The sequence below is a fragment of the Alexandromys fortis genome, unplaced genomic scaffold (assembly GCF_014885135.2).
Source record: "Alexandromys fortis isolate MF-2015 unplaced genomic scaffold, M_Fortis_MF-2015_v1.1 scaffold_50, whole genome shotgun sequence".
Taxonomy (NCBI): Eukaryota; Metazoa; Chordata; class Mammalia; order Rodentia; family Cricetidae; genus Alexandromys; species Alexandromys fortis.
In genome coordinates this window covers 7,972,484-7,997,373 of record NW_026067932.1, presented here as the reverse complement: position 1 = coordinate 7,997,373, position 24,890 = coordinate 7,972,484, and the positions used below count along the sequence as shown (strand labels likewise).

General features: G+C 41.2%; 1 protein-coding gene across 4 annotated transcripts in view; it reads right to left on the bottom strand.

The window, feature by feature from the left end:
- Positions 1-24,890, bottom strand: part of Parpbp (PARP1 binding protein) — a 40,901-nt gene that overhangs the window by 3,043 nt on the left and 12,968 nt on the right. For 3 of the 4 annotated variants that reach the window (XM_050145751.1, XM_050145752.1, XM_050145753.1), the window contains 6 exons: positions 19,084-19,254; positions 17,809-17,963; positions 7,918-8,098; positions 4,780-4,958; positions 3,393-3,474; positions 383-515 (listed from right to left, as the gene is read on the bottom strand). In XM_050145751.1, coding sequence (XP_050001708.1) covers positions 383-515; positions 3,393-3,474; positions 4,780-4,958; positions 7,918-8,098; positions 17,809-17,963; positions 19,084-19,254 — 901 coding nt within the window. Of the gene's footprint in view, positions 1-382; positions 516-3,392; positions 3,475-4,779; positions 4,959-7,917; positions 8,099-17,808; positions 17,964-19,083; positions 19,255-24,890 lie in introns of those variants that run through there. The other variant, XM_050145754.1, reaches the window with a different exon arrangement.

Genomic DNA, 24,890 nt, shown 5'->3' with positions numbered 1-24,890 from the left:
ACAAGGGGAAAGGAATCATATAATACTTAGTATTACAAATCACAAGACATATAAAATAATCATTAAAATGGCTAGAGCATCTAAAGACATGTATAATATAATAATCCCACCCAATCAAATGTCAAGAAATAACTACATTGTCTTTTTACTATGCCACATCTCACCCCAAACAATGAATATCTATGTAAAAATACAACAGGTAAATACTATGAATTATTTTTTAAATCCACTTAGCTAGGTTAAATCATATCCTATTCCTGTCCATAAATTTGTACTTAGATTCAATTTCTTAAACAAATGTAGGCCTTAAAAACAAGTCTTTACATTTCCTAGTATTTGTGAGAATAATTGGTTGGCTAATTACTCAAACGAGGTTCATTACCAGAAACATCATTTTCCAAGCGCAGAGCATGAGCCGGCTCTGATGATAAATTACCGTTCCATCTGTTCTTGCCCATTGTGCAGTCGTCTTTATAAGTACAAGCAAACTGTGATCTAATTAAGGTCTGCCTCATCTGGTAACACAAAGAAAAAAATGGAATTATATTTTGTCTTATTTTCCATTTAGTTATAGACATGTTCCCTAGTAACTGACACATACTATAAAGGCGGTTCTTACAAATAACAGCACTCACTGGGAACTTCTGTCTAGTTTTGTTACAGTTTTGGAACTCACTTGTTACTACGGTTTAGTCTCTCAGTGCTTGTTAGCAATATCTAGCTTTATCCATATGTTTTATATTTTTATAATAGTTATAAAATTCAATTTTATATTCTAGAGGTTTTGTAATACTTTCCTTTGGGCGGCTTTGGAGTGAATGTTATGATAACTGAATACATACACACAACCATAAAAAATGGGAGTTCTATATTGTATTTTTAAAAAACTCCAAAAGTAGCACATGCGATTAAAGACCTTGGTGGGAGGAGAAATACTAAGGCAAAAATGGGAATGGAGATGTTAAGAGAGATGGAAATAGCAAATGTTTAGCAAGGGGAGCACAAACAACATGGGAAGACATTATTTCTTAGTTAAAACAAATATTTGGGGAAACCAGAAAGAGTTTTTAACTGTATCATTCAACAAAGACTTAACGAAGAGTTTTAATGGTGAAAATTTCACACTATACACTTGCATTTAACCTCAGAGATAAGAAATGAAAGCCCGACTTTCTCATAAATGAAGAAAAGTTATCAGATAGATAAAGTTGTTAATGAGAAGACATGGCGACATCCAGCTGTAGCCCTAACACTCTAACAGACTAGAGCAGGAGGCTCGGAAGCTGAAGGTCAGCCTGGGTTACATATGTACGGAGACACTGGAGGGCGAGGCGGGGAAGGAAGAAGGAAAGTCAGTCTATGAACTAGGACAGGAAAACACGCAGTCTGGAAGTGCACTCTGCAGTGAGATTTCTGAGCTACCCCAGGATCAGGAGCACATTCCAGTATTCCTGTCTGGTCTATACATAAAATGCAGATACATCATCAACCGCACTTAGTCTATAACCATTGATGATGATGCGGGGAATTCCCCAAACCATTAGAAGTCACCTCACAGCCTTTTATCACTTCAAATTATATTTACATTATGCTGGATATTACTAAGAGTATTTACTGATTAAAATGTAATTATATATTATATTTAGTAATTACATTTTATGCCATATAACCAGGGACTAGTGTTTGCAAAGGTGACAGCAATAAAATCCCTGACCGTAGCTTGAAAGATACGGGAATGGCCACCTTTCCAGCTGCTTCAGAAAAGCCAATTTCATTTTGAGCGATAAATTATCTTTAAAACTAATGAAAGCCATTCCCATATTAGAAAAATTTTGTTCCATATTTTTCACTGAAGAACTAGACAACTACAGCCTGTTAGTCACAAAGAAGTGAAAAGCTGGGAAAAAAAAGGTGTAAAAATGCACACGGCTGGAAAGCTATTTTTGACAGAAACTAGAAAAGAGTGACAAGGTCCCCCCTCACTGGGCACCCGCGGTCCCTGGGAGCTGACGGTGGCAAGACTCCCTCCTCACTGGGCACCCGCGGTCCCTGGGAGCTGAGAGAGACAAGACTCCCTCCTCACTGGGCACCCGCGGTCCCTGGGAGCTGAGAGAGACAAGCCTCCCCTCACTGGGCACCCGCGGTCCCTGGGAGCTGACCGTGGCAAGACTCCCTCCTCACTGGGCACCTGTGGTCCCTGGGAACACAACTTCTGCTGTATCAGCTCACCACAAGTCTTCCTGTCACTCAAGATTTCCGGCAACTCTTTCTACTGCTCACAAAGACTTAGAAACGTGTTTATAAAGTTATAACGAGGAGTAAATGCAATGGTGTACGCTTCTAATTAGTGTTCTGTAGACTGAGGTAGTAGAGCGTTCCATCCAGCCTGGGCCACATAGTGACACTCTCTGATCCCCTTCCTCAGACAAACAAGTTATAAAACGTATGGTAAGACGATGTAGGTCAGAGGGTGGTGGCACCTACATGTCACCTGTCCCATTAGAGCATCACCTACAGGAAACACCAATAAAAAGACAGTAACTATGCTGTTTAGGATAGTATGCCTTTCTCAATTTCATGTGTAGCAAGAACAAAGCTTTTGATTCCCATTCCATGTTGTTGAGAACTAGTGTGACCATGTCTCCTGCTAGAGGCCCTCTTCAGGCACCACAGAGAGAAATTCCAAAGCCCTTGGTGACAGATCCAACTCAGAACACTACAGTTACAAGGAAGCATGTTCTTACAGTAAGAAGGCCAGGTACAGGTGAGGAAAAAAGATGATTAACCACGAAATACATATCAAAATACAAAAAGCATAAGAGTTCTATCTGATCTTGGGATGGTTGTATCTAAAACATCAGGGAGTAGCCTACATTGAGGGGTTTTCTGCCTGTATGCTTGCTTAAGACATGATCTCCCCATGCACCCAGGCTGGCCGAGAACTTGAGATCCTCCTTGCCTGAGACACCAGAGTGTAAGGCTGCCAGGATCATGGAGACACCCAGGATGCCCAGCTCAGATAGTTTTCTATTTGTAAAGTGACATATGAAGTTTCTTTACTCTCTCCCTAAAACAAAATCTTTTAAAATAAACTACTATTTATTGGGTTTCTATCCTACACGACAGGCACAGCTTCCTTACTTCTCCTCTCACTCGTGCCATACGTACGCCTTTCTTTCATTTACTCCAGTAAATTAAAAAGCTACAGACAGGTCAAGGTTATGTGAAAACAATGTTTTTCTGTACCAACTGTCATTGTCATGGCTTAGTTTTCATTTCCTTCCTATTGTGTTACATGAATTGCATATTTACAGTATCCGACCCAGGTTTGTATATTTATTTCTTCCAAAATAAAACAATATTTACCATTTTATGATTAAACTTTATTATACCTTAACTTTTTCTGCTTGCACTGACTTACGGATTCGCTCTCTGAGGGGTTTAATTGATGTATTATCTACTTGTGTGGGAGACCTATATAAGAAAAAAGACACAAATTAATAGAGCTTGAATGTTTCTGTCCTTTCAAAATTATATTGATATTTAATTGCTAATGAAACACTATTAAGAGGGAAGGCCTTTAGAAGGTGTTCAGGCTAGTGTCCTTATACAAGAGCTTGAGACCCTGTTTGGCCACTGTTGTCCTTTCAAATTTTCTACCATGGTAAGAAGCATGAGCAGGTGCAACTCATGAGGAACAGGCAGGCCTTTGCCTACAAACAGCAGTCAATCTACTGACACTGTGATCTTAAATTTTTAGGCTCCAGAACTATAAGAAATGAATTTATTTATCAATCACCCAGTCTAAGACATCTTTTGGTGGTAACTAAAATGAACTATGACACTCATAAACCAGAGTAGCTTTTAAACTAATGTTCTCTCTACTCCCATAAACATCTACAAGGAAGAAAACACAAGCTGTAATCGTGATAAAGATTCCAGGAGACAGTTACAGTCAGAGGAGTAAACTCAACGATGTAGGACAGACACCTGGTAGGAAAGGAACAACAGAGCGACCACTGCGTCCACGCACTACAGAAAGGTCATCCAGGGAAAACAACACTGCCAGAGTTCTTAACAGAGCCCATCTACGCCACATCTGCCGCTTCTCACCTCACACTAGGTTTCTGTTGGTTAACAGCAACGGTAGCAGTCTGTGGTATTTATTACAGCTGCTGCAGCAAGAGCAAGGCAGTATCAAGGCCTGTGTACAACTCCAACATGCACCTAGCAAATCCTTTCCTTCGCAATGCCCAAGGACCCAACAGATGCTGATTCTGCTATGAACACGGTGTGCATGTCCGTCCTATTCTTATGCAGAACAGTGGTCCATAAAGAAAGACTTCAAGGCTGGGAGAGGAAACCTTGGCTGCTTGTTAACTGAGCTCTCTTGGGAACATCATGACATCTCTCTTAAGTCTCAATTCTCCACTTGGACAGTGCGGACACTATTAAAAGAAGTGCTTGAAGGACTTCTTTTACCAAGTTTTGGTATGCGGTTTACCAAGGTTCTTGACGCATACCAAAACAAGTATTTTTACAGCAAAACACTTAGAACCCAAATCACCTGCCACACTCTTAAGTGCTACATTATAAATATAACTGTGCTACAGTGAAATGTCCAATCTTCCTTTATTTTTTTGTTTGCTTTTTCCATATTGTCCAGCTGCTTCCAAGTTTCCTTTCATAGGTAGAAATTCCTAATAATCAGCAAGGTATGTGTGCATACACACACACACACACACACACACACACACGTACAGCTGCCACACCACACACCTGAAGAGCGTGAGAAAAGAAGCCCCGCTGTGTGGCACTGCGCTCTCATCGTTATATAAAAGTTCTGCTCTGTTTCTGGTTGGAGCACTGGCCGCGTCTTCATCCAAAAGAATCAGCAAAATTTTCACAGCATCTCTGCCGCAGTATGCAGTGTCATGGTTTATGGCAAAAGATTTTGGCTAGAACAAAAATTAATTTTAAATTATAATAATCACCTCATCTAGGTGAATCAGTCATGAATTTCCATTTCAAATGTCATTTTTCTTTCTTTATTGCTGAAATCACAGAAAATCAGCTATAGATATAAGCTATCTAGACATTTCTCCTTTAAACCACACTATAATCAACTTTACCAATTTTCAGATATATAAGAATATCATCAAAGGACGACATTTGTTTCTGATGTGAATAACATTAGGCTTATAAGACAGAAAAATCTAATCGCTATCTAGTTAGCCTCAACCCCATGACTTATCTCTTAATATCTGTGTGCTTTTTCTCTTGTACAGGGCAGGACTCTGGCAATCCAAAGCAAACCTCTATGAACTCAGGATCTGATCAAGAGCCAGATGTGGTGCACGCCTACTTCCCTAGCACGGGGATGGGGGGAGGGGGACAAGAGCACATGAGTGTGAGACTAGTTTCAGTTACATGAGTTCAAGATCAGCCTGGTTATAATTAGACCCTATCACAAAAATGCAAAATGAAAGGCTTAATCAAATGAAAATTCGTGATTACCCTATGTTCTAAGCATTATTTTAAGAAACTAAGGCTTCCAAGGTGAAAAGCACTACCTTCAGAGAAATCATGGCCCCCTTGATAAGACAAGTAAGTCAGCAAAAAGTTACGTTACAGAGTGCAGTGATTTCTAGTACACACACGCACAGTGTGGTAGAAACACCCAACTCATCATGGTGAGAATCCTGTGGAGAGAATGGAGCTAAAAGGAGTCACAGAGAAGAAGGAGCTGTGGAGACCAGGGGCTAGGACAGCTCAGAGAGGAAGGAGCTGCAGAGACCAGGGGCTAGGACAGCTCACAGAGAGGAAGGAGCTGTGGAGACCAGGGGCTAGGACAGATCCAGGCACCTTGGTCAGAAGGAAGAGTTCAAGGGAGTGTGAAGAAACAACGCATCTATGCATGGAAGTTATAAGGCAATCTGCTTTATTAAGCAAGTAAATACAATAATCTTATTTAGTTAGACTTTAGAAAAATCAACAACAGGAATGTGTAAAATATATTTTAGGGTAAAATTTGTCAAATATGGACACAGCTACAGCAAATTAAAAGATTACAATAACTTAGTTTTGAAATGAAATGGTCTGAACTAAACAGTGCTGAAACAGATTAAAAGGGAGAGCCGGGAAAGGAGGAATTAGAGAATAAAGGGGGAGGTGGCAATGCACGGCACCGTGTCACATCCAGAGACACATGGACATCAACTCTCGGGAATTCTTGGGCTAGAAATACCCTACGAATTACGTAGTACGGGACTCTGAGAAATACTCAGCTTCCCTACACCCAAGATGTTCTCACTTGCCAAAGAGCAATGGCAGCGCCTTGCCCACTGGGGCGAGGGATACTGTGCCTAAACCTCAGAGCTACTCTCTCAGGGCTTCGGTGGACTTGTGCCAGCCGCCTCAGCACTTACCAACATGGCTTTGGCCTCTCTCTCTGTCTCTCTCTCTCTCTGTCTCTCTGTCTCTCTCCCTCTCTGCCAGCTAAGGCTACCAGACAAACTGTAACACACAGCAGCACTCAAACTAAAACCAAGAGCCTACGCTGACCTAGTACTCACCACAGGTTTACATCAGTATCAGAGAGGGTTACAGGCCAATAGTACCCTCACCGAGCCTACCCTCACCTAGTACCTACCACACGGTTTACTTCGGTATCAGAGAGGACCACATGGCTAGTAGTACCTTCGCTGAGTGTTATTTGATGATGTTCTCAAAGTCCGTGCTTTAGTGGAAAACGTAAGACTGGGAACAGGTGGTTTGCGGCAGGATTTTGTTTGCCTACAGATGAGAAACTGGCACTCGGAGTGATCTCAGATGGCAGTGGTTCCTGGCTTACACTTGCAGCGATAGCTCCCTTGTGTTTTGTGCCAAGCTAGTTACTCAAAATGTTGGCATGCACATGAAATAATTGGGGTAGCATCCCAGAATCTTCCCCATGATGCCTTTGAAGTAAATCTAAGAACATGCATTTTTGTGGTAAAATAGATAAAAATGACCACCAAGGCCCGTGGATGAAAGAATGAATAAACAGCAAAAGCAAAAGAATCTCTTCATGCACGGCCTGCCGTGGGGACACCTAATGAAAAGGGCCTTTTGTTAACCGAATAAATGCCACAATGTAGATAGGCACAATGGTTCACACTGTAATCCCAGCATTCAAAACGCTACGATAGGAGTCTGAGACCAGTCTGGGCTACATCGTGACTTCCAAACCAACCTGGACGACACAGGAAGACTTCATCTCAAATAAAAACAAAAGAAAGAGAAAAGAGAAAAAGATAGACGCACCATAATAGTCTAAAATTCCGTTCTGCACTTAAAATCATAGTAGTTCATTTCTGTAGTAATGATCCATTAAAACTGACTATGCAAGAAAGTCAAGGAAGAAGTATATGTTGTATAATTAGAAGATTCCCAAGTATGTGGAAGGCTGAATTGTAATCAACTGGAAATGTAGTTAGTAATAACAATTATATAGCTCTATGTATGGAAAGTAAACTTCTGAAGGAAAAACCTGTTCTAACAGGACCGCTGCTGTCCTGCAGAGAGATGAGCGTTGCGGTCAAAACCAGACTATTATTTTACATCAAAGTAAATAGAAAAATAATGATATTATAAAAATTATTATTGAAAAGTAGCCCTAAGCACCTTAAGTATCCAGTGCTGAAAGATAGACTGGAGATTATCCAACGCCTCATTTCAACAAACACCTTTGCTCTAAAGATGTTTTGATTTACCTAAGTTGAACATAATCCTACTGAGAAAATCAAATTTGATGGCATCATCTTAAAACACAGAAAACGCATTCTTCTCACTTGAGTAGCGGCGGCAAACAATTTCCGCAATGAATAGAAGAGATCATGTTTTATACAGAAGGACAATGAAGAATAAATCCGTTACCGCTGCAGGACTGACTCCGGTGGTGCTGACGGCTTCGCCTTCTTGAGAACTGATAATATTTTTAATCCTCAGATCCAAATCCCGAACAACTTCCTCTACAGCTTTGTAGAAAGGATCTCCACTGTTGTGGCCTTTGGTCAGCTGCATCTTCAGCACCGACAATATCCGGCCCCCTGCCAGGCTGAGAATAGAAAGAGGAGTGCGCTTCTGAAAGCTTTGTAAATGACAGTAAGCTTATAAGCTGGAAAAAGTATTTTTCAGTGTTAACACCTTTCAAAGAATATAACTCTGACCTTACAGATCAAATCGCAACGCATTTGGGGGAAAGAGAAAAACCATGAGCAACAAAATAAAGTCTTTCTAAAACCCAGCATGGCACAAGTTACATCTTCCTTGATTTGAAAGCTGAGGAAAAAATATTTTAGTTATGTATGAAATTGATGCAGATCAGATGAATTTCTATTTATCTGATATATGTAAAGTGTGCAACTTTATACACTACTAAGACAAGAAAAACAGTCACCTCTCAGTGAATGTCTAGAATGTTGCCTTAATCTTAAAACCAACTCAATAAGCTGCCACTGAACTCATTTTCACAGAGATGAAATACCTTGTCCTAGATCACATGGTCTTCCAGGACGGGAAGAGGAAAGAAGCCAGATCTGAAAGAAATACTTACCCACCATGCAAGAAGCATTAGTATATACAGAAGAGAAAATTAAGTTAGTTAGTAATGATCCGAGCAAACCAAAAACTAGACTTAGGGCCAATAGACCAATGTTTTTCTTTTTCAAAACCTGAAGTCAGTGTTTCCTTATGAGCCTGAATCTGGGTCGCAGCTGCTGCTCCCGGTGCTGGCCCAGGCCCAGTGTGGGAAACACAGCAGGATGGTCTGCGCTGAAGCAGTCAGTGGTGTCCAGTGGCGTGTGAGGCCGCTATCCTGGGAAACGGTGTGCCCAGGAAGACGCGTCTGGTGTGACGTGGAGTCGTGGCAAATCTGCCTCTCTTTACCTTGGGGATGCTACTATACTTCTGTAGTAGCATAAAGGAAAACTATGAACTTAAGTTTCTGTCCTCAATACCTTATCACCAGGTTATACATCTTAGTCAGGTATTCTAACAAGTATGTGAAAATGTGATGGATGGGGTAAATATTTGATCCAAATAGAAAAGGAAACTCAGGAGGCAGCCAGAGGACGGAAAGTCCAGTCGTAACTCATTAGTCCGGCCTCTCCCACATCTCCTATCGTAGGAATCATATCCCGTCGGCCCTCGCTCCCAATCCTACTTTTCATTGTGTACTGAATTACTTTCTCCGAGAAGGGTACAATATAGCTGCATTTGTACCACAGAGGACTTGCCATGTAGAGCAAGGTGGGAAGCATTTCGTGCACACATCAGCTCTGAGAGGGAATTCCATCTACACTTCACTATCAGTCTCCACGGAACACGCAGGGATGTCGTTGAACAAAGGAGCCCTGTTCTAGCTGAAGACTCCAAGAACAAAACACTCAGCTTCGAACACATAGAGATCCACCTGCCTCTGCCTCCTGAGTTCTGGAACTAAAGGTGTTTGCCATCACCACCCTGCAAGTCGACTACGTTTCTATAGGAACCCTTGTATGGGGGTACACAGTCCTTGTCCATCTTTACGCTGGGGGGTCATCCCTGGAGGGTGACCATGCCTTCCTATTAGACCTCAGTTTGAGCTGTCCTGTAGACGTTGGTGGCTTTACAAAGGGAATTTCTGGATTGGCGCGAGTGCTCATTGGGTAAAATGCTCGCCACACAAGCATGAGTTCCTGACGTGGATCCCCAGCTTACACACCAAAAGCCTGATGCAGTGGAGTGTACCAGTAACCACAGGTCTGGGAAGGTGGAGACAGGCAGAGCCATGGGGCACACAGGCAGCTACCACAGGTGCCAGAAGAGCTGCTCTCAAAATACAATGCGGAGAGCTCCTAAGGGGTTGATCACTAGATTCCACGCATGTCCACAACCCCCAACCACACACTCATCCTTCCCTCCCACAGAATAGAATCCAGTTCACTGAGAACTCTGTTTGGCCTGTTCCACTTTGACTTGTCTCTCTGGCTTTTCTTCTTCATCTGATCCTTGGTCATCTGATCCTTGGATTTTTTTTTAAATCACATTTGCCCATTCATTCAAAGCAATAAAAAGTACTTAAAAATGTTATCTGTTATTATTAATTTTTGTCAATGAAAGGGACATTCCAAGGAATCTGTCTGCTGTACTTCCCTAACTAGAGTCTAGGCTGATTCTAGGAACACCTTCACTTATATAAGAACTTTCTTTTCAGCTGTTACTTTGAACATATTTCTATTAAAAGACCAGACAAATTGGGTGAAATATAGCCCAAATTAATCCATAATTAGCACACTGGTACTTTCTGCTGCTCTGGTAGTTTCATTAATTTGCAAAAAAATTGTTTACAATACATTATATATGTGCTTAAGCCATTCTATCCTTTACTCAGCGTGAATATGAAGTCAAGGTTTATAGACCGATATGAGCAATGCGTCTGCCAACTAGGAACTGTTCAGTTAGGTTACCAGCCTGATAAAAATCCTTTTTATTAATAATGATCTTTCAAGTGGCTTTTAAATTTATCCTTTTATTGAAGTAGCTAGGTCAATTACATAGGTTTATTGAAACTACATATAAACTATCAAAAATATTTTTGATAGAGATTCAAAGGATAATAAAATATGAAAAAAATTCTTAGTTGCAAATTATAAGAATAAAAATTTCAAATAATACTAAGAAAAGGTTATCATTTGGTTTTCCCCCATTAATTCGATAAGAGAAAATTGCTGAATTCTCAAGATGGTATAAATCATTGCCAGATTGCTAGGAAAATATTTATATGCTTTAACTATTTGCCAAGGTTAATTCTGGCCAACAGCAAACGTTCTGAACACTGCTACTATGGTGAGTTCATACACTCCCTACCAAAGCCAACCATTAGACTTCCTAGTCTAGCTGACAATACTGTAACTTAATTCAACCTGTTGCTTTTAGAACTAGAAGCTCCACAAGTTTTAACCCAGTATTCCAGACCACCCAGCTATGCACTGGTTTTTAAGATTAAAAAAAATTTTTTTTTTGAGGGGAAGAGTATTGTTACCAGAGATTTCTGTCCCAACAGGTCCCAAAGTTGTTCAGTCCCAAAGAAATACACAGAGGTCTACATTAATCATAAACTGATTAGCCTATTAGCTCAGGCTTCTTATTAACTCTTATAACTTATATTAACCCATAATTCTTGTCTGTGTTGGCCACGTGGCTTGGTACCTTTATCGGCGAGGCAGCCACATCTTGCTTGCTCTGTGTATGGCTTCCTTTGCATTTGGGTGATAACTGCAGACTGAAACTTCCCTGTTCCCAGAATTCTCATTGCCCCACCTCTACTTCCTGCCTGGTCACCCCACCTCTACTTCCTGCCTGGCTACTGGCCAATCAGCGTTTATTTAAAATACAAGTGACAGGGTGCAGACCGTTGTCCCACAGCAAAGAATGACACTAAAAGTACAGAGGGAGCTTGAATGGAAGAGAGGAAGGAAGAATGAGTCATTCCCAAAAGATAAGATTTTTGCTAATTTAGATAAACATTAAAAGGAGAATCTAGAGGAAAGAATTGAACTGTACCTCCTATTCCATCACACTCGAGTCCCTGGGCAGAAAATACAACGAGGCTAGTAATAAAAAGCACAGCTACAAATTAAATGGATGGAAGAAAATACTAAACAATAGGAACAAATACTTTCATGCAATTGATTACTCTTCATTTTGCTAAACAAAATATAAGGCTTTCCCATTATATATTCAAGAATTTAAAAATTATTTGCTTTAACATTCTTAAAATTATGATTTAAGACACATAAATAGTATCAAAATACTTCTGAAGTCTTTTCAAAAAAATAATGAACAATACACGAGACAAGTAATTTCCAGCCAAATTAATATTTGTAGCCATATATTTAGTCCATATACAACACAGGTATGCATTAAAAAGCTGTGTAGTAAGCCTAAGTACAGCAATGTGAAATTCTTATAACAATAGAATCTACTTTGGAAAAGCTGAAGCTTCCGAGACACTTCTCAGGTAAAGGTGTGGCATGCGTTTTATGGTGGCACCTACTGGCAAAGTGCAGAAATGCAGCCAGCTTGGCTAAGAAGGCCTCCTGAAGACCTGGCAAAGGATACTGAGCGACAATTTGGATTTTTCCATTTTTCCCCTTCTTTCCTATCCAACTATTTTCATTATATTCCTTAGACCCAATGTTTATTATAATGCCTCCTTTATAAGATAAGCACAAACTTCTCCCCAGGTGCAAGAGAATATACATCTTTATCTCTTAAGTTGTGAAGTAAAGAAACAAAGAGGATAAAGAAGCAGGAGTGAAAGGTGGAAGGTAAACTATACACAACTGAGCACATCAGCCACGACTCCGGGGCTTTATCCTGTACCCAGCATGGAACCGTTGAACTCCAGGGCTTTATCCTGTACCCAGCATAGAACCGTTGAAGGTCTTTAATCATGATACTATCAAAGGCTATTTTGAGAAGACCACACCAGCATCAAGAAACCAACAGGATAGAGCAATGCAGGCTCAAGGAGCAGAATGAACAATTCAGGTGAAAAAGAAAAGGACAGCGAAAACTAGAAATAAGGTAGCAGTTACAGGAACAAGACAAGAGAAGATGTGAAAATGTTAAAAAAAAAAAAAAAAAAAAAAAGAGTAAGCTAAGACCGCGACAGGGAAAAGGACTTAAAAGACATAAGACTTGGGTCACTGGAGGGGAAAGGGTGAATCCACTCGGGTGGCACGCAGTTTCTCAGAGAAAGATGAATATTAATTTTTGGCATACATTAAATTTGAAGTCCTGGGAACTCACTCGGCACTGGTTGGGTTTCCCCAAGGAAGAGATTCGTAAGAATTTCCACGTATGAAGTTAGAGAGGTAGAAGATGAGAGATGACATCACAGAAGTTCTAAGAAGCGGTCAAATATGAGGAGTGGAAACATTCCAGATGGTAAGGATGCACGGCCACAGAGGAGCAGAGCAGCAGAGAGGGCAGTGAGAGCCGCTCGAGAGTAAACAAGCAAATTATCCTCAGCTCTGCATCAACAGCTACGGCCAGCACATTAGTGAGGACAGTAGGCTCTTATGACGTTTACTACGGCCAGCACATTAGTGAGGACAGTAGGCTCTTATGACGTTTACTACGGCCAGCACATTAGTGACGACAGTAGGCTCTTATGACGTTTACTGCCAGGAAGACACGCATGCCAAGATAGGAAGGACAGAAGGAGACAAAAAGAAAACTAAATTCTCATGAATCTGAGCAAAAGGATGGAGAACTGGACAGAAAACACAGTTTTCTGGGTTTGTCTTACTGTCTTTATAGACTATGGCTAAAGAAGTCAAGAAAAAGTATAAAATTAAAGACAAAAGGACCAATGGGGCAGAAGTCTGGTAGGTTATCTACACCTCCACATCTGGCTCACTGCAAGTTCACCCTTTAGATTAAGCTCAACTGTAAGACTTCTCCAGGCATCTTTCTACACCTTATCACAAGCTCCCAGAGACGAGGACAGCCTAGGTACACCCACTGTCTCTCACGCATCTCATAAACAGGGTGTGTTTTAGCTTTTAATAGTTTTACTATTTTGAATTACAAAATTAACATATACTTGCTGCTAAAAAGAAAAAGACCAGATTGTTAAAGTGGACTCCTTAAGCTCCCACTTGAAGATACTATTTAGATGCCGACTTCCTTAGTGCCTTCCTCAGAAGATAGAGTATTTGTTATGACCAAACTGAACACCTCAAATAAAAGGCTGCTAAGCTGACGAAATATACTCTCTCATATTGGGTGCCTATAAACAATTCCATTTCCAACCATTTAGTCAGTTTCCCCAACCATATAGTCTGCCGAAATTTTAACAGATTCATTGAACTGAATGTATGCATTTGTCCTAACTTTCTTCCCAAACTTTACTCAAGTCAAAAAAGAGCAAAGCAGATTTTTTTTTAATCCACACAGGAAAGAAAAAAACTGGTAATAGCAGAGAAATTCCGTCAAAGTAAAGACAGAGCAGGTAGACAAGCACTAACTCCCCAGACAGAAACAAAGGTAAATGCAAGTCACTGTGAGGAGGGAATACAGGACACCTGGTAGGAAGGATCCTCAGAAACTGAAGACCCCATCGCAGGGCTGTTTCCAACCAAGGTGGGTGTAGAAAACTGGACATGTGCTTATACTCTAGGTCCCCTCTCTCATTCTCAGCAGTCAAGCTAGCAGGCCTCTTCCACCATGTATGGAAGGCAGTGCGAGCCAGGACCCAGGGCCAGGGCCAGCAAGGCCCGAACATACAGGGGACAACGCTGCGCACTCCAGCTCGGTGTCAACAAGCCCGTCCATCACAGGGCAGAGTTTAGGCTGGCGGGGATTAAAGCATGGACTTGTGGGTAATTTGGAAAGACACAAGAGATGATGCAGTTATCTGACTGAGGTCTGCAGAGTTCAGTCCCTAACAAAAGGGCCAACTGACCTCAGTGCTGTAATTAAGCCCAGTACACAAGGCTGCTTATTGGCTTTACAGAGCCTCATTTAAAAAGGAAAGGACGGTTGGAATCACCATACCTTCCAAGAATACAGGCCCAAACAAAACTCTAACCAGAAACTCCTAGAAAGCAAATACAAATGTTAAATTCCTCTTGCTTTTTTTTTTCATCTTGAGGGAAGATCTCACACTGGAGCCCTGGCTTGAACTCAAGCAATTTTCTTGTCTCAGCCTCCTAAGTGCTTGAAACGGGTGTGAGTCACCACACCCAGCTGAAGTTAAACATGACTAACAATCATAGAATGACAAAATATGGTAAGACCATAAAAGCCAAACGTGAGAAAAAAATGTGTTTGCTCCCCGTTGGCTTTTATTTTCTTCTTCTTTTCTTGTTACGGGAGGGGCAGCAGCACTCAGCACTTCGAGAACACCTTCCAGGAATCGACTCTCTCCTACTCAGGTGCAGGCACAGAACTTGGTCATCAGGTATTCACAGCAGGCGCCCTCGTCTGCTGAGTCACGCCCTCGTCCACGTGTTGGCTTTAAAAATAAAACTGTCTGAGCGAGAAGAGCTCACCAATGGAAAACAGAGCCATGAGGTCCAGAGGACAGGGCGGGGGCAAGGAAAACCCGCGAGGTACTGATGAAGGTGCCTGCGACCACTCTGAGGCACGCCTAGTCGGCCAAGGTAATAGGTAAACGGTGACAGAAACTCTGTCTTCAAGGGCAAGGGATGATTTGGTAGAGAAACCAATATTAACACAAAATTTGTCAAGCTTGATAACTAATTGATGAATAATAAATAGGAAACAAATCAAAAGAAAAAAGTAGGGGATTTGAAAGTGAAATATCTCTTAGGTTCACATTTGAACACTTGGTTCCCACCTGGTGGAGCTTTTTGGGAAAGCTGCAAACCTCTCTGAGGAGGTGGTTCACTGGGGCAGCTCTTGAGGTTTGACACTATGGCCTCACTTCCTTTTTACTCTTGGTTCTGAATACAAATGCTCACATCCGCATTCCTGCTCTTATATTATAGATACCCATATGAGATACAATGCGATTCAGAACAAAATCCTTTAAAGCATGGAATTTGAGGTTGGCTCAGTGGGTACACATGTTTGCTGCCAAGCTGGACAACCTGAGTTCTGTAGCACAAATAATAAAAACCCAGATATTGGGGTTCAACCAGAATATAAAAGCAAAGCAGCCAGTCACTGGCTCTTACTTCTACCTCAGACCGAAAATGGCGACCCTGCCTCCAGGAATCTCAAAATGAGACTGAGCTGAGAACTGCCTCCTCCTGTTTTATATCCTCTCTAGGGCTGGGATTAAAGGTGTGCACCACCACCACCCAGCTTCTATGGTGAACATGCGGCTACTAGGATTACAGGTGTGTGGGGCTGACCAGAGTGGATGTTCTACTCTCTGATCTTCAGGCAAGCTTTATTTATTAAAAAGCGAAAGAAATATCACTACAGAGTTCAATCCCTGGGACCCACATGTTGGAGGACCAACTCTTGTCGGTTGTCCCCTGGCCTCTATTCCCATGTCATGACACAAATGTGATTCATTTCATCCACACAGGCTTACACATACATTAAGTAAAAAAAAAAAAAAAAAAAAAAAAAAAGAAATATGGAATTTGATTCTTGGGAAGATGTTTCTCAGGATGACATAAAAGAAAGTCTGCTGAGAAATATTTAACTATGTAAAGGTGGGTTACATTTGTTTATTTAAGTAAAGATTGTTGCCTTTGTTTAATTACATAAAGATGTGTTGACTGCCTAAGGCACCTGATTGGTTTAATAAAAAGCTGAATGGCCAATAGCGAGGCAGTAGAGGGATAGGAGGGGCTGGCAGGCAGAGAGAATAAGTTGGAGGAGGAATCTAGGTGTGTGAGAGAGAGAGAGAGAGAGAGAGAGAGAGAGAGAGAGAGAGAGAGAAGAGAAGAGAAGAGAAGAGAAGAGAAGAGAAGAGAAGAGAAGAGAAGAGAAGAGAAGAGGAGAGAAGAGAGAGAGAAGAGAGAGAGAATGATGGAGATGCTTGGGGCCAGCCAGCCAGGCAGCTGCCAGAAAGACAGACACAGAGTACAGCATACAAAATGAAAAAAATATAAAAATCCCTGAGGCGAAGCGTGGATGAAGAGAAACTGATTAATTTAAGTTGTACGAGCTAGGGGGACTGATAAAAAGTCTCCATGGCTTGATTCGGGAGCTGGCTGGGGTCAAAGAAAGCCTGCTGGAAATGTCTATCCGTGACTGACTGGACTAATCCAAGGCCAAGCTCTGCTGCTAACTGACTATGCCATCCAGGGTAAATAGACTGATCCCAATGCTTGGGTCACCTCATCTCTAAACCAAGGATAGTAATGTTATCTACCATGTGAGACCTTATACTGATCACGTAATAATCTACACAAAAGAGTTCAATACAATGTTCAATGAAAAAAAAATGTTGAGTAAATATCAGCTACTTTATTTGAACAATGCTATGGTGGCGCACCAATCAAAATAATAGCAATTCACAATTTTTAACAGGTCTAGCCCAGTCCCCCTAAAATTACTACAAACCAAACAGCTAACATATCTGCACTATAAATGGAAGTCTATGAAATTTAAAAAGAATGTTTACCTCTAATATCACATAAACAAATACTAGATAAAAGATTTGCAGATGGAAAAAAAAACTAAAAAATAGTCTAGCGGTGGTGGTGCACATTTTGAAGCCCAGTACTCAGGAGGCAGAGATAGGCGGATCTCTGTGAGCTCGAGGCCAGCTTGGTCTACAAAGCAAGTTCCAAGACAGCCAGGACTATTACACAGAGAAACACTGTCTTTAAAAATACAAAAAAAAAAAAAAAGAAAAAAAATAGAAAAACCCAATTTCCCTCCTCATTCTTAGTATTGGTTTCCATTACTGCTAAGTATAAACACTTTAAAGAAATTACTTTAAAAAAAAAAAAAGAAAGAAAAAAAAGAAATTACTTGGTCACCTCCAGTTCTGAAAAATTTGTCTCTTCCATATATAGAGTTAAATAATAATCATCTTCACTAAACAAATTTAGTTTGAGCACAACTTTTGGCTTCCACACACACACAAAAAAAATAGTATCATAGCAAGGCAGAAATTTGGAGAGGAAGGTTATGCAGCCATGATTTATTTAGTTTGATATTTTGTTTCTTTACCTAGGCTTCATACTGATGTTTGGTGATTTCCATATTCCCTTCATTCCTACCTCTGATTCTGTAAACTTTTAAAGACAGATTAACAACAAACATTTATAATTTATAAATTATTACCTTGGATTTCTTATTTCTCCAAGAATTTCATCCAACTTGTCAATGAAATTGATGAAGTCAGATAGCCCTTTTACATGTGCCCGCAGAGGATCGGATGGGGACGGGGCATATCCCTTCCCCCCAAGCTCTAGTGTTCTAATAAACGAGGTGGCCATCTGTGAATGAAGATGGAAGTTAAATTACAATATAGCTAATAAAGCCTAGGTATATGGTTACATTGAAGAACGTTTTATGGATCATGTCACATTCTGAGGAGTAAATAATCACAGGAATGAGTGCCATGTGGACTTCGTGCTAGATAGACAGGGTGAGGCTGAGATGCTAAGGCAATGTTGGAGCAAGGATGAAGGAACAGTCATACCTTAAGAGCAGATCACTACTATTCACTTATATGGCTAATTGGCTATTGAAGTCATCACGTAGAAGAATTCACTTTCAATGCCAATGACTCTGGTTTACATGGGTCCAAACCTTCACTTCACCTTTGCTGAGAAACAAGACTCATACTGGATAATCACTGGATTCCAGCAAGTTTTTACATCCAGGATAAGCAGGTAAAAGTCCTATCTTTACACTGAGAAAAATGCATATTTGATAGCTATCCCCAAGAACATCTCCATCAAAAAGATACCATGTTCTCAAACAGTATCTTCCAAATTATCCTAAGAAAGGCACATTATGGACTATCAGTAATTTGTGGGGAAGTTCTGTGGTCAATAGTTTGAGGAAGAGCAACAAAGGAAGTAACAAGGCTGTTCGTAAGACATGAGGGCGTTACTTCAGTGAAGGACTTCCCACGGCCCTTGATATGCGTGTACGCATTGTGTAACCAATCTCTGAAGACTCTACCATTGGAAACACTTACTCAAGAAGAGTTTATCAAAGCCAGGCACGGTGATACACATTTATCATGTATCACCACTTGTGAGACAGAGGCCAGGGGACTAAGAGTCTGAGGGCAACTTGGGCCACATAGTAAAAAACCACAAAGAAAAGAAAGGAAAAAGGAAGAAGAGAAATATTGTATAGTTATTTATTAGGGCTAACAGCATATAATATATAATTATGTAGAGAATACTGCTAAAGAGAAATCCCCCTTTGCTAAACTTGGAAGACACAGGAAAAGATAAAAAAAAAAAAGCAATGGATTTTCAAATGCAGAGGTAAAATATAAATTAACTATTTAAAATTGTTTCATTATAATTACAAGAAATCTACATTAAAGGTCACTGCTCAAGGAGTTATAAACAGTCCTGAAAGTGTAAGCATCCATACCAAAAACATGGACAGCTGTTTCTCTCGAGCAGCATGCTTCAAGGTGGTGAAGGCCTCTCTCCCCAGTCCTCGATCAGGGATGTTGAGAACCTGAGCCAGAGCCAAGTCATTCTTTGAATTCACTAGCAGGCCCAAATAGGAAAAGAAAATTTTCTTCACCAGTATCCGTACCTGTACAGTAAAGTATTCCGTTATTTTCTTTATTTCAGCTGTTCTAAACCTCTGTTCTATATTCAGGAAGAATACACAGAATCTGTAATCGCAATTCTGCATCTCATTTTTAGGCAAAAAGAATAGCCAAGTTAGATAACTTGAATTTTCTTACAGTAATGAACTTAATAACAAGAAAATATTAACAATGATTAATGGAAAATTGTTCTTCAACATGATATAAAAGATAGTTCATAGAGGCCTTTCTGCTGAGGTTTCATCTTATTCATCTGCATATGCCTGCCAGGAAATAACGGCTGAAGATAAAGTTTCCAGAACCTTAGAGAGGGAGCCGTCTGATCCCTGGACCCCAAGTCTATATCCCAACACCAGACACACAGCTCGAACGAAATACTTAAGTCTTGAGAACTACCAGAGAGCAACTGACATTATCTAATAACTAAAGATCAAAATGAATAAAACAAATGTTTAGAAAACATTGACACTTAGTGTTGACATTGACCTTTGGGAGCATTAACAGATTTATTAAGAAATACATAAGTTATATGGAAACATTAAATATATGGAAAAAATCTTAAGAATTACTACAAAGCTATAGTAAGCAAGACAGGGAAGTGTATTCCAAAAAGACATATACACCACCCGGGGGGACCTGAAGAGAATCCAGAAGCAGATGGACAAAGCCACGGCAACAGAAACACAAAATCCAGTGCCATCACTGGGACTGGGACAACAGATCTCCAACATCCACACGAAGACAAATGAACCTCAACCAAAAGCTCACACCTTTTATGGAAACTAACTCAAAATGGACCACAGACTTAAATGTACAATATAGTAAGGCAACCTTTAGAACAAAACATAGGAGAAAATCTTTAAATCCTAGAGTGGGGCAGAGAACTTAGATTTGACAGCCAAAGCACATTCGGGGGAGTGGGGAGAAAGAAAGAACAACTAGATCTCAGAGAAACCAAACTCCTTTTATGGACTGTCTTTGTGTTCCTCTCCCTTCAACTATGACTACCTCCCACAGCTCTGGGCTTGTTTGTTTCTAGTTCTCGCTCTCACATAGTCCGCCTGCAATCTTTCCCGCAGATAACAGATTTTCAGGCTGAGCTCAAGTCTTAAGTACTTCAGGAACACCGGAAATTCAGATACATTTGCCCTCCAAACTCTAAGAAAGTATTTTCTTTCAATTTTCTTAGCCCAGTGTAAAAGGTGGAATGGCCCCCTGTGGACTGTTGGCCCAACCTCCCAAAACTTACAGGCTACCACCACTGTTTCTGGTTGCCTACCAGAAGTAGATAAACGGAGCCTGCTGCTGAAGACACAGCATGCTTTGGTTGCAGGGCATGGAGTAATCAAATCAGAACCGACCCACTTGCTAGGTTTCCTAGCTCCAGAAAGTGCTATGCAGGCTACCAGCAGAAGGCTGTCGCCTGAGAAGAAGGCAAGAGTGTGAAGCCATCTTCGGAGCACGCGCACTAACAGGAACGGTGGTTATCTCCACAGGACCTGCACCACCCAGCACTCCAGTACCGTGACGAGGGGGACACAGACGACTCCCGCCCCAGCTGAGGAATTGTCGGCAGGTACCAGCCGCTGGAGTCAGACGAGCCCTGGTAAATAACCATATACCAATGACCAGGCAAGCGGCCATAACTAATCTCAATAGGTTATTTTTTAAATGCATGAAATTAGGAGGGGGATAAGTTAAGAAAGGAGGTTAAGAGAGGGGAGCAGGAATGAATATTTTAAAAATGCATCATGTGCATTTCTGGGGGTTTGGATGAGAAGCCCACCCCAGCCCAGGCTCATATATTTGAATACTTGGCCCCTGGTTGGTAGATATGTTTTGGAAGGATTATGTGTTAGCAGAGGTATGTCACTGGTGGGGAGGGGAGGGCACAGGGCTTGAGGTTTCCAAAGCTCATACTATTGCCATTTAGCTGTCTCTCTGCCTCCTGGTGGTTGTCTCAACACATAAGCCCCCAGCTACTACTCTGGGCCATGGCTGCTGAGCGCCATGCTCCCTGCCATGATGGTAATGGACGAACCCTCTGCAACGGAAAACTGTTTAGTCTCCATAAGTTATCTTTACCATAGAACGTCTTTCACAGCAATAGAACAGTAATTAAGAGAGCATATATAAAATTGCCAGAGAATGAATAAAAATTATTTTAACTAATTTGTATCTGTTCTGTCTTCCCACATTAAAAATGTTGAACTGTAAGCGAAAATTGAATAGATAAAAAACAAAATCATTACGAAGACTCTTCAGGTCAATAGTAAGTAAGCAGATCCTAAATTAATGTACATTTTAAAAGAAAATTTAAAGATAAGCTTTGGTTTACTTAAATATGCAAATATAAAATAAATTTTTGGACTTAAGAAGCACTCATAATTAATAAAAAGAAAAAACACCTTAATCAGTGTCCAACCAACATGGTGGCTCAACTCTAACTCCCAGCATTTGGGAAGCTGAGGCAGGAGAATTACTGGGCATTTCAGGGCAGCCTGGACTACATAATGAATTCCTGGACAGCCTGAGCTACAGTGAGACCAAGCCTCACAAAAACAAAAAATAAAGGGAAAAAAAAACTTCATAGGATAGGTAAGCTTACTGAAATTATAGACTTTAGATAAAATGTTAACAAAATTAGGGTCAGGCAGTAGCACAGGCTTTTAATCCCAGCACTTAGATTTAGTCATCAAGTAGATCTCTAAATTCGAGGCAAGCTTGGCTCACACGACTTTCAAGGCTAGCCAGGGCTACATAGTAGGCCCTTTTCAAAAACAAACAACAACAAAAAAAAAAAAAGGAAGAAAAACATCAAAAGAAAAAGAAAACAGCACCCAAAGATTAACCCTGAGAGGGAGGTAAGGGGGAGGGATGGTAATGCCCTGCTCACAGGGCTGCCTCAGCTCCCCTGGCTAGCTGGACCTCCCCCCCCACACACACACACCTCGTGTGTCCCTCCTAAAGCTGCCCGCCTGACTGACAAGAGTCCTACCACAATAAAGAAGGGCAGCCTTCATCAGGAGCAGAAGCTGCACGCAGAAGCTACTCCCATGCAAGTTCCACCCCAGCTGAGTAGCTACTGGCGACACCTGAGGGCTTGGGAAGAGTCATTCTCAGGGATGCAGCCCTTACAGGGCTGCCCATGCCCAGTGGATGCTCCTACACCGTGCTCATAGAGGCGGCACTATGTGGACTCAGTGGACTTAAATACATGTGTGCGCGCACGTGCGTGCACACACACACACAGATATAATTGGAAAGAAAAAGTAGGGATGGGGAGGAAGATTATATATATATATAGCCATATATATATATATATATACATATATATATATATAAAGCCAACCTTTAAGCACCCACACCTACTACTTGCTCTTTAAGGCTCGCAGATCCTGCTTCTCTGATCCAGGCCGCTGGGCAAACACTGGGGAAAGTATCTTGGAGTCCTCACAGAGGAAGGGCTTCTTGAAACTCTGGCTGCAGCTGGACCTGCCTCCCTCTCATTATGGTCAGATAACATGGCAGTTATGGTTTCTGTGCTCTTGTATGTGCAAGTTAGTATTTAAAAGGCTCCTTGGAAAAGCAGTCCATAAATGCAATTACGACATCCAGAAGCAGGGACGCAAACTGAAGGAATCCCAAGACGAAGGCTTTAGCACAGCACCAAAAATTGAGAACTGATCTATTTGGTTAATACCGGATTCTATCCACACTACAAAGTACCTGCAGTTTCTGCGAGCTGGACAACTTTATTAACTCGTGACTGCTTCGCGCTCATTCCACTCTCCTGCAAATCCTACTAAGATGCAAATATCCAGCCTTAATCTGAAATCAAGGTTTTTAACAACCACAAAAAATTTACCTGATTTCCTCATTAAAATCTTTCCTTGCTAAGACATAAATGCTTGTGAATAACAGCAAATGACTGGACTAGAACTAATACACTGATACATTTTTTATTTGCTTAATGGTCAGTTTAAGCAACAGTTTAACACCTTAGGGGGAAAATAAGAGTAAAATAAAATAAGAAAATAAAGAGTATTCTTAAAGTGATCTTACAGTTCCATGAGAAGATTCTGATGTGCCGTTAAGAAATGTACTTGACAATCAGAACACACCTCTCCAAGGTATATATGCCCCCCCCCAAAGTCACGTTAGAATTTTAAGTATGCAGACTTCTAAAAATGCCGTATCAGTTAGGCATGAGCCTAAAGGGTCCTAGAAAGGAGACAAAGCACCCTCGAGAGAGGGAAGATGATGCCAGCAGGGATGGAACCAGCTCTGCAGATCACGGACGTGTGGAAACTGAGAAGGCACAGCCAGCTGAGGGGTCTGGCGGTGCCAGTGTGAACTGTGTGGCTTTTGGAGTCTGAACAGTATGCAAAAGTATTTTTAACATCAAGTTCTATCAAAAGTAGTCTGTTTAGCACACAGAACCCTTCGCCGCTGTGGCAGAGGACACGTGCATTCCTAACAATGTTTCCAAAGTTGACTGATGTGCAGGAGAGCCTCCCCTTCCTGCTCATCCTGAGACTCTCTTGCTCACTTGACACAAATTCCTTGGGATGTGGGCATATTCACTTTTGTGCCTTCTTCCCCCTTCTTGCATCAGCAAAGAACGCCCTTAAGAGCAGATTAGGGCCTGACTCCCTGAAACTGGCTTTAGGAGTGTCAGAGATGGCGTGCCGGCTCAGGACAGTGGGTCCTTCCCATACTGTCGTCTTCAGACTGGTGGTTTTGCCATTTTTATCCACTTCCTGAAAGTCAGGGGCAGTCTGAAACCTTAAGCTTAGTGTGGAACATTGGCCTGTCCACAGTGTTAAATGAAGCCTTCATCAGACTTTATAGAAGCTCTCTCTCTGTCACCCTAAAAGATGGTTGAAAGCTGCCTGCTATTGCTGACTGCCTATGTCTCCCCTGAAACATCATGATTATAGAAAGTATATACTTAATAAGTAGAACATAGCGAGGCAAGAAAATATAACTCAAGAAAGAAACCGCCATTTTTTATTTTGTGTGAGTGCGTATGTGCGCCACACTTGTTCACATGGGCTTGGGATGGAGTCCAGTTACAGGTTAAGCACTGTTCTACCACTTAGCTACACCTCAAGTCACTCTCAGTGTTTCCTAAATAAACCCTATGGATACAGTGAAGTCCCAGCCCTTCCTGAGACCATATGGAAACAGTGAAGTGCCAGCCCTTCCTGAGACCCTATGGATACAGTGAAATCCCAGCCCTTCCTGAGACCATATGGATACAGGATAAAGCTCTGGTCATTGAAGGTGACTAATGAAGATATTACAAATAAAAAAAAAAAAAAACTCAGGGTTCTACAAATGCTGGGAAAAAAAAGCAACAGTTGATTCAGGCAAGGATCATCACGGCATGTATTAAAAGAACCCATTAGGTAAATGGTTGCTGGGAGACAGGATTGCTGCTGCAAAGCAGAGGACCTTCGCACAGGTGTTTGGTGATGACAGCAAAGTGGGAACTAATTTTTATACTAGAGAGATCTGCCAGTTCAGGACAGCCTGAATTTCTGTTTCCTAGGGTAACACAAAACGAAATACTTCATATCAGTCACAAAGTATTTTTTATAAAATAGTAACACTA